Source organism: Colobus angolensis, unplaced genomic scaffold, assembly GCF_000951035.1.
Source record: "Colobus angolensis palliatus isolate OR3802 unplaced genomic scaffold, Cang.pa_1.0 Scaffold164, whole genome shotgun sequence".
Lineage (NCBI taxonomy): Eukaryota > Metazoa > Chordata > Mammalia > Primates > Cercopithecidae > Colobus > Colobus angolensis.
In genome coordinates, this window is record NW_012114755.1 from 2,458,670 (window position 1) to 2,469,563 (window position 10,894).

Consider the following 10,894-nt stretch of genomic DNA (forward strand, 5'->3'; position numbering starts at 1 on the left):
CATTGGCCTTGGAAATAAGGCAGCTCCTGAGCTGACTCCTGCATCACCTGTCCCCACTTTCTTCTCTCCAGAGTCAGTGAGCAGACCTGCAGTGAAAGGGAAGAGCTGTTCTCAGAACAACCAACTCCAGAGGACACTCTGTTCTCTTGAGTGGAAGGTTCCTGTAGGAGTTCCAGTGAGACCTGGTTACTAAGACATCCTTTGCAAGATGCTAGACAACCCTGTGATTTTCAGGTGGGAGCTGCTTGAGAAAAATAGTTGCTGAGCATCTTGTAAATTCCACACCTAGTCTGTTGCACTAGAAATTCAAGGAAGTGTTTTCTGCTCTTAAAGACCTTACAATGTGGTTGAAGCGCAAGACATGTGGACAAATCATTCAAGTACACTCTTATAAGTGCTATAGTAGAGCAATGTATGGGGCCAAGTGAGTCCAGAATGGCCTTCAGGGGCTGAATATGAGCTTTCAGGAGTCTAAAGTATTCTTATGGTTAAAAGAAAAAGGAATGCCACTGTCAAGAAAATAACCAGTTTCCCAGAGAGGGCCAACTGTCTTTGGTTTGATTGTTAGGTGAAATTTCTCTCCATGGCTCTTCATTATGGACAAAATTGTTAGCCGAAGCTATACAATTGATGATACCACAGACTCGAGGTGGACTCTCCTGATAACCCCCAGTCTGAACTAATGACATCACATCAAAACCCCATGCCTGGAGCATTGGCTGTAAGCACTGTCTTCCTGCCTCCTTGTACCTGTAGGAACCCTCATGTATAGTCAAGTCCTACTACGGTATTTGTAAATCAAGCATGGACATATAGGATACAGAATCAGCAAAGAGCTGGGCCTGGAAGAGGAATGGATCTGAATTCAAGAGGCCTGAGTTCTATATGTTGAACAATGTTGTAAGAGTCATCAATAAATATTTTTTTTTGAAAAGTGGAAAATAATAGGCTTCTTTGCCACTTTTGTAGCTACTTTATACTGTCTCCTGAGTGCTCAAATCGCATTTGTCAGCTTCCCTGTGTGAGGGTCAATCTGAGGGACATCCTCACTGCTGTGAGCAGCTCAGAGCCCACTGTGATGTCCCATCTTCTCTTGGTCTCTTCTGTCTGCTTGAGTTACCTGTGGAAGGGTTAACCACTGACAGAGACTAGTCCTGATTTGTACTGATCCTAAGTTCTCATAATTAAATGTTTTTAATTGTGGTAAAATTTATATAACATACATTTTACTAATTTAACCATTTTCAGTGTGCAAACATTGTACTGTCGACTAATGCTTTCCATGGGTGAAAACTGCAACTGTCAGGTTAGATAAACATCTATTCGAAGACGGTGAGGAACCACTGAGATATTTCTGAGGCAGAGGGTTAAGAAAAACGCATATAATTGTCAAGGGTGGCAGGGCAGTGTTGGTTTCAAAGTCCCGTCTGACTGACAGGGCAGAGGTTCTTCCTCACTGCTCTGATCGGCTTCCCCACAGCTCCAGGGTTTCCTCAGGAAGCTGCCGTCCACCTTCATCCACCTCAGGCGTGTCCTGCAGAGCCCTCTGGAGAACCAGCTTCAGGTTCTGCCTATTTTGACGCTGCCTAAAGGAGCCCACGAAGAAGTAAATGATGGGGTTGGCACTGCTGTTAAGAGCGGCCAGGAACATAGAAACTGGATGAACGTGACAATATAAGACTTTCCAATCCACGTGGATCCATAAAAATAGGAAAAATTGAATGCCGAAGGGCAGGCCACAGAGGAGGAAGACCAGCACTGTGAGCAGGATGGTCACGTACAGCCTGGTCAGCGGCATCCTCCGGGATCCACAGAGAATCCTGACCAGCAGGACCAGGCTGGACACACAGAGAACCACACATAAAAAAATCAGCCACGCGACTGTGATGAAATCCGATGTTTGACACCAAACAGAATCCGCACCACTAAACAGGAAGCCACAGAACATCCACTCCAGGATGCTCCGCAGCAGGGACAGGACCCAGAGCAGGACACACACGACCGCTGACAGGTGTGTGGGGCGGCGGCAGCGGTACCAGATGGGCCACAGGACGGACAGGCAGCGCTCCGTGCTCATGGCGCTCAGAAAGCTCAGGCCTGCAAAGTAGGAAAACATCATCACAGGATAGAGGATTTTAGAGATGATTTGGGGCACACCGATGAAGCTTAACAGGGAATATATAATGCGGCCACTGAGGAAGAGGAAGTCGGCCATGGACAGATTGAGGATGTAGATGGAGAAGGCGTTCTTGTGCATGCGGAAGCCCAGGAGCCAGAGCACAACCGCGTTTCCTGTCAGCCCGACAAGGGAAATGATGCACGTCAGCCCCATGAGGCTCAAGGTCTGCTTGTAGCAAGGAGTCTCCTCAGTTCCGTTGATTGGTGTCAGTTCTGTGTCCAAGGCTGGGATGGTTGGATCCATGCTCAGAAACCCTAGTTTGGTGACCCTGGAAACAGAAACCAGATGTGATCACCAGCTGTATGATCTCTGATTCTCCCCACCACCCTGCCATGTGGGATTTACTTCCTCAATTAAAGAGGAGAGATCAGAGACTTGCAGAGAGTAAGTCACCTATCAAAAGGTGGGAGTCCTCAAATCCAGTTCGAAATACAGTTCTTGTTGACTCTGAAGCCTGACCTCTCTCTACTGCCACACAAGTTCTGTACTGATGTGGGAATAACATTAGGACCAAAACACCCCCACTCAAGTGGCCAGGGCTGTGGACCCGATAATTACTCTATCCTAGGCCTGACATTTTCTCTCAGGTGGAGGAATTCAGATACGCTAAGAGGTGGTTGTGACACCCTCATGACTAGGACTGATCATCCATGGACAGAAAAGAAGACCACTCATTATGAATCAGAGGACAATGTGACCTTTGCTAGAATAAGTGTGAAAATGGCTGGGCCTGGTGGGTGAGAAATAACTGAGTGTGTCAGTCATTGCAGACAGGACCACATTTTATGTTTTATAGTCCTAGTGCCTATTTCCCTGAGCAGCACACTGTGCTCTTCATAAATATTCATTCAGTGAATGAATGCATGCATCAGGAGCCTAATGGTAATGGTAGATTTGGGTGAAATGGAAAATAAAAATGAAAGCACAATGTAAGTTATTAGAACACACATGTTTAATTAGATATAGAAAATTTCATTCATCAGAATTCTATTTGTGGACAGTTCTATCTGTGTTAAAAAGAATGATTGATGTGTGCCCCAAACCTGAAATTGACCACTCATGTGCCTTTGAAATGAGGACCCAATGTGGCTTTACTGAACACCTAGAAGCATTTTTGTACACAATGTTTGGGTAGGGTGTGGGTCTGAGCTGAATTGCTCAGCAATGGAGCAAAGGAAAGACTAAGTGAGGGTGAAGTCTGAGTGCCACTGAAGCAGGTAATTGAAGTGTGGGAATATGTATGGGAGACGACTAAGTGTTCTGCTGAGTATACACAATGTAAGCCTATTTCATTCTCTCCTTCAGGAGATCTTTGGTTCATTTCTTTGTTGATGCAAACATTTGTATGTGAGGAGTCCGTGAGGAGAAATAGGAGATATATAGGGCTTGGAGTATGAAGAGAGATATTCATGCAGATTTCAACTGGAGAATGAGGACTAGGTCTAATCTGGGAGAATAAGAGCAGCTGACGGAGAGTTTGTTAAGTATTGTCTGTTTTAATTATCTGAAGAGCCTAGGAGGAAAGAATGAGCATTATTCCCATATGGGAGATCATGCATTGGAGCACAAAAAGAGTGAATTATTTGTTCTGGGACTTACATAGTATGAATTTGAGACCAGCAGGGCTTACTCATGACCCAGTCTTTGAGCAGCCCTTTACACCCAGCGCCACTCTGTGTCAATTATACATGTTAGAGGGGGTAAAGGAGAGGAGGGATTCTCAAGATTAAATCCAAGTTGGCAGGCAAAATTGTGGGTTGAAAAGAAAAAAAAAACTAACCTAAAACAACTTCAGATAGAGAAAGAGAAGCAAGTCAAATAGGGGACAAAATAGAGAAGAGTGAAAGTCATTTAGTAACAAATTCAGGAGTTCGTTTTTGCCTATCAGAGGCCACCTTTGCTCTGGAATCCCGAGAATGCACAGGGGCAGGAGGCCTCCAGGTGAAAAGAAGACTCACCCTCTTCTGGGAGTACAGAGGAGCATCAGGAGTGAGTGCATCCATCATGATCTCTCTTAGAAAGACAAGCTGCCACAGCCTTGCTTGACCCGAAAAGGAAATGGGAGGAAAAGGAGAACCTCTGTTATCCACACTCACGGAACTAAACACATTGTCCATCTATATTTAGGGTAATGGTGTATTTGTCTTCCTCATGAAACCTGAAGCTTCATAACGACTAGTCATGCCTGTCTTTTTCACTGTGGTATTACCAACATTTAGCATGTGTTCCTTAAAGATCATCCATCGTATTATCTTAATATAACATAAGATGAAGCCAAGGCCTAGAGAATTACAGTGTTTTCATGAGTTCCCAACACGAAGAGCAGGCTCAATACCAGCCCCTGGTCCCTGGAGCCCTGCATGAGACTTCTGTATTGTTCTCTGCCCCATCATTCATTATTTCAGAGGAGTTCCTGAAAAATCTTGATGTGAGCACAGAATCAGAGACTGTCAGAGGCAGAAGAGACTGCTAGGTTGCCCCATTGCTCATTTTCCTGTTTGGTCACATAAAAATTCTGAGAGTTTAAAAGCAGCACAAGGACCCACATTCCAGTTTTCCTTGATGTCGGGTGCCATTGTATGATCAGGTTCTGTTCAACAGAAGATGCACAAAAGTGATATAAGCAAGTCCTGGCTCACAGGACCAATAGCAGGAGTAACACGTTTCCTTTCCTTATTTTTTTTTCCGTCATGCTGGAATGCTGATGTGGCTGGAACCATGTAGGATCACAAGGATGAAGGCAACTCTCTAGGGACTGGGGAGTAGCAGTTTTTGGAATTCTGATGTACGATGCCTTGGAGCTTCCACCACTGATCTCAAAGATAGTCTTTTCTGGGTATTCACAGGGCCTTTCCTATATGGCAGATGTGTGTGCTGCAATCCCAGCACACAACAAAATCTGCAGATGCTCAGTTTCCTTATATAAAATCATGTGGTAATTGTACAAAACCTATGCACTTTCTCCCAGATATATTAAATCATTTCTAAGTTACTTAGAATAACTGACAAAATGCAAATGTTATGTAAGTTCTTGTTTTACTGTGTTATTTTGGAAGTAATGACAAGGAAAAACAATTTTGTACCTGTTCAGTAAATACACACCTCCGCCATACCCTTATTTTTGGAATAGTTTCCACCTGTGGTTTGTTGAATCTGCAGATTCTGGACCTAGTGACCCAGAGACACAACTGTACTTTCTTATTTAAGACATTTCTACTTCATGTCTTTATGAGAGGGGTCAAACTTATATTCTAAAAAAAGAAATATGTTCCCTTTTTAAAATTGTATTTTATTTTCTATGCATTTTTGAAGAATGCAAACATTTCTGCATAGAAGTGACAGTAGAGAAAGACATGCCAAACATTAAAGTAGTCTGATAGAGCTGCAATGAGACAGGAATCAATCACCTGCAGACAGAGACTGTCCCAGGAATTAGGAGGATATAAGATGGTGAAAGGATAGTCTCATTTGCTATGAGGATTTGCTTTCCATTCTTCTCTATCCTGTTTGACATCCCAAGAGAGTGGCTTCTATGTACCACATCAGTGGGATTCTTTTTAGTTCCAGTATCTGGTGGAATAGTGACACTGACTGGGACACACCAGCAGGATACTGGAGGACAGCAGGAGAGCCACTTGGGATTTCCACCTCCTGGTTCTCTGCCTGTGTATTAGTTCATTCTCGAATTGCTACAAAGAAATACCTGAGACTGGGAAATTTATGAAGAAAACAGGTTCAATTGCCTCATGGCTCTGCAGGCTATACAAGAAGCATAGCAGCTTCTGCTTCTGGGGAGGCCTCAGGAAGCTTCCAATCATGGTGAAAGGCAAAAGGGGAGCAAGTCATCTCACATGGTGAGAGCAGGAGCAAGAGAGACAGGGAAGAGGTGTTACACACTTTTAAATAACTAGATTTCATGAGAACTCACTCACTATCACTATAGCAGTACCAAAGGAGGATGGCATTAAGCCATTCATGAGAAACCATCCTCACGATCTAATCACCTCTCACCAGGCCCTCCCTCCAACACTGGGAATTACAATCAACATGAAATTTGGGTGCGGGGGACACAGATCCAAAGCATATCAGCCTGTGTGGCTGTGTGTTGGCCATGCAGGGCTTCTCCACCTGCCTGCTGGTGTTCTCCTACCCCTATGGCTACAGCTATGGCTATGGCGACAATGGTAACTGCTCCTTCCCTGTCCCTTTCAGCCTAGGGGAGGACTTAGCGCTCCCCCATGTATTGCTGCTTAGGGTGCTGACCCGTGCATTGTCTCTTTCCCTTAATCCTGTGCATCTTTGTAAATACTTTCCTCAAGAAACACTCCTCAGTCATTTCAGTTCTGACCATCTATTTCTTCCTTGAACTTTTCCAGACAGGCAAGGATTAACAATTTAGAAAAGTAAGTAAAACAACAAAATCTGCTTCTACAGCAGTTCAACTCTGTGAAGCAATGCCTGCATGTCCTCTAGCTCCTTAAATGAATGTGAGAGGCAGAATTCTCTCCATGAGGACAGATTCAGTGATTGGAATAAGGGAGGTGATATGGAGAGATAAATCAAAGAGGGGACCCCAATTGAAACTCACACAGTCTGGGTTGGCAGCACTCAGTTTCCAGAAGGAAACTTCATGTCCCCGTCTTTTCCTGAAACAAGCTCATGATCCCCTGCCTGTAGCACCTAGGTAGAAACAGAAACGATCTTATAGCAAAAACCATAACTGACTATGGAAGAAGACAGTTCTTGGTACTTACCCTTATCTTTTTCTCTTTTGTCCAGTGGTGAAGACTCCCCTTGTTCAAAGGTGGAGAGCCTTTCTGGGATTCAGTGACTTCAGAGGAGCCTTCTGTGTTGCTTAAATTCAGGAGATGCCCACAGGAGCTGGAGTCAAAGCTGGTGAGCAATCCAGACTTACGAAGATGCTAGACAGACTTGTTATTTCCTGTATGAGGACTATGGACAAATCAGCAGTCAGAGGTATTGGAGACACAAACCCTACCTGAGATGATTCTTGGCCTCTGTCCCATATTCAGTACAGATAAGCCTCTCCCATCACATTCCATCTTGTTCAACTTCCTTGATAAAAACAGTGGCAAGGTTTGAGAGAATGGACTCCCATTTCAAAAGTTCTACTGTGTATAAAATGCTATCAAATAGCACTGCATGCTACATTAAAATCTTTCATAAAAGGATGAGTCAGTTGATGTGGCAGACTTCACTGTTGTCTTGTTCTAAGATATTGGCACAGCCTGTCTTACCTTCAGCAGCCACCTCAGCAGCCAACAACATCAGGCAAGACCCTCCAGCAGCAAAGCGTTTGGCTGATAAAGGTTCTGATGATGATTATGATTTCCCAGTGAAAAAGTATTTTTTAAGTAATGCAAGCACATTGCTTTAGACATAATGTCATTGCAACTCAATAGACTACAGTATAGTGTAAGCATAACTTTTACATGTACAAGGATACCAAAAATTCATGTGATTTACTTTATTGTAATATTTGCTTTATTGCAGTAGTGGAAGCAGACTTCCAATGTCTTCAATGTATGCCTATTATGATAAAGCTTGTATATCAAAGTAGTGTGTAAAACGGGCACTGTTGAATGAATGGGATTGGGACAACTGAGTTTCTGTGTGAAATGAATAAGGGTGGAAACATACTTTACACATGATTTGAGGATAAATCCAAATACAGTACTTAAAATTTTATAATGAAAATACAATTACCTGGAGGAGCCATAGCCAAATAGTTTTCAAATCAAAGTGGAAAAAGACTTTCAATTATGGGATACAATTCAGAAGATATTAAAGAAAATATTTATAAAGACAAAAAGAAGGCCAGCTGTCATGGCCCACTCCTGTAATCCCAGCATTTTGGGAGGCCATGTGGGGTGGATTGCTTAAGCTCACAAGTTTGAGACCATCCTGGGCAACATAGTGAAAACCCATCTCTACAAAAAATACAAAAACTATCCACGTGTGGTGGTGCATGTCTATAGTCCCAGCTACTTGGGACATTGTGGTGGGAGGACAGCTTGGGCCCAGGCCGCGGAGGTTACAATGAGCCAAAATCACACCACTGCGCTCCAGCCTGACTGATAGAGTCAGATTTTGTCTCAAAAAAAAAAAAAAAAAGTTTTTTTTTTTAACATAACATTAACCATCATAATCAAGATATAAATAAACTGTGGCCAGGTGTGGTGGCTCACCCCTATAATCCCAGCACTTTGGAAGGCTGAGGCGGGCAGATCACCCGAGGTCAGGAGTATGAGACCAGCCTGGCCAACATGGTGAAACCTGGTCTCTACTAAAAATACAAAAATTAGTTGGTTGTGATGGCACATGCTTGTAATCCCAGTTGCTCGAGAGGCTGAGCAAGAGAATGGATTGAACCTAGTAGTTGAAAGTTGCAGTGAGCCAAGATTGTGCCTCTGCATTCCAGCTTGGGTGACAGAACGAGACTCCATCTCAAAAAATAAATTAGTAAATTAATAAAATTAAATAAATAAATGAACAGGGAGATAGTTGGTAATGTATATTATAGCCAAAGTATAAATTTTCTCTATTGATACAAATTTTTCTAAATGATGTTAATAATTCAAAATTGAAAAAGCTAATAAGAAAATAACTTTAAGTCATGATTCACAATTTCTAAAAAATAAAAATGGCTCCTAAACATACGGAAAGAGGAGAAATTCAACTCATAATGAAAGACATGCCAACTGAAATTACAGAGTCATATTTTACTTACCAAAATATTAAAAACCATTAAGTTTTATAGCATACAGTGTGGGGATGGAGTGGCATCAGGTACCCTCACTCATTTCTGCTGAGGATGCAGATGGATACAACTTCCAGTGAAGGAATTTTCAACATATGAAAGCATGTATAAAGTATCATCCTTTTCTCTCTCTAATTCCTCATCTACAAATTTATCTTAGAGATATATTTGTGCATGTTCAAAAGATCTATGTACTAAGTTAATAAATGCAGTGTTATTTACAGTCAAAAACTTGTAACAGCGAAAATGGCCATCAATACTGTATAAATTATGGTCTATCTGTGCAATGGAATACTCTGTAGCTACCCCAAAAAAACAACAAACCTAATATAAAAGGCCCTCTAGAATTAGTTAGACTTTTTAAAAAGAATGCATGCCAATGTATATATTGTATGACAAAAAAATAGTTGTTTTATTATTTGTAAATATTTGTGAATTAATATACATTTTTATTAGTAAGTATAATAGGATACGTCTTTGTTAACAAGGCAAGGATGCCTGAGGACCTAACATGGGAATGACAGTTTTCAGTGAGTGTATTTAAAGATTATTTTTTAAAGCTTTGACTGTATTACAATGTCACAAATAAATTTTCAAACAAAAAACATAAATTTAATGATCTAGCTAAGAGAGGGAAATAGAGATATGAGAAGATACGAGGAAGGGTGAGGAAATGAAGATAACGAGTACAGAAAACTCTTTGGAAGATTTTTTTTTCTAAAGGAAGAAAGATAAATCAGGCTGTGGATCGAGATGAATGACCGCTTAGATGGTGTTTGATGCCACAAATAGGATGGGGTGTTTCAATTGCAATGGAAGGATCCATTAGAGAAGGAAATATTGAAGATGTAGAAGGGAGAAGCAATAATGCTATAAAATGTTTCTGGGGAGGGAACAGAGGAAACTGCACAAATGGAAAGGGTGGTTTCAAACCGGAATTTGCAGAGCCCATTTCCTGGCATGAGAGAAAATGCAGAGAGATGCACTCAGAGGCAGATGGGCAGGTAGGTTCGCTCTGTGGAGACTGAGTAAGTCTCAGAAGAGCATCACCTGACAGTGATTAAAAAAATAAATGAAGAGTAGGTGGTTTCAGGAGAGAGAGACGGTGGCTGAAGGTTTTCCTTTGGAGATGAGAGGCAATTATGGAAATGTTACATGACTGTTCAGGAGATATAAGCAAACATTTCAGGTTCAAGGTCGTAAATGTACAGTGAAACTGCTAGGCATGGTTGTGTGTTGAGTTCCAGCCACACTCAGTTCTATGGGAATAGGCATGGAGTTAGTGGAGAGCTAGATTCAATCAGGGCAAAAGATAAACAGATGGTTCAGCAGGGACATATATGCATGACAAATAAACACATAAAAAGATGCTCAACATCACTAATGTTTAGGACAATAAATAAAAGTCACGAGATACCACTCTACCCTCTCAATATGGCTAAAATATAAAATACTGATAGTTTCAAATATTAGCTGAGATTTGAAGGAATTGGAGGTCTCATACACTGCCAATGAGAAAGTAAAATATTAGAGCTACTCTGGGAAATCTTGCATTTTCATACAATCCAGCAATCCAGTGTATCCTAGAACCTGGAAAATTTATCCCAGAAACTGGGAAACTATGTTCACTTAAAAATCTGTACAGGAGAGGAGCCAAGATGGCTAAATAAAAACAGTTCTGGTCTGCAGCTCCCAGCGGGACCAACGCAGAAGACTGGTGATTTCTGCATTTCCAACTGAGGTACCCAGTTCATCTCATTGAGACTGGTTAGGCAGTGTGTACAAGCCACAGAGAGCAATGAGAAGCAGGGTGGGGCATCGCTTCATCTGTGAAGTGCAAGGAGCCAGGGGACACCCTTTCCCTAATCAAGGGAAGCTGTGAGGAACTGTGCTACCAGCCCAGTACTATGGTTTTCTTTTTTCTTTTTTTTTTT

General features: G+C 42.0%; 1 protein-coding gene across 1 annotated transcript in view; it reads right to left on the reverse strand.

Moving 5' to 3' along the window:
- Positions 1-1,404: 1,404 nt before the first annotated feature.
- Positions 1,405-10,894, reverse strand: part of LOC105508596 (mas-related G-protein coupled receptor member X1) — a 28,428-nt gene continuing 18,938 nt past the window's right edge. Inside the window, exon 2 of the mRNA XM_011937474.1 lies at positions 1,405-2,447. Coding sequence (XP_011792864.1) covers positions 1,454-2,422 — 969 coding nt within the window. The 5' untranslated portion in view covers positions 2,423-2,447 and the 3' untranslated portion in view covers positions 1,405-1,453. The remainder of the gene's footprint in view (positions 2,448-10,894) is intronic.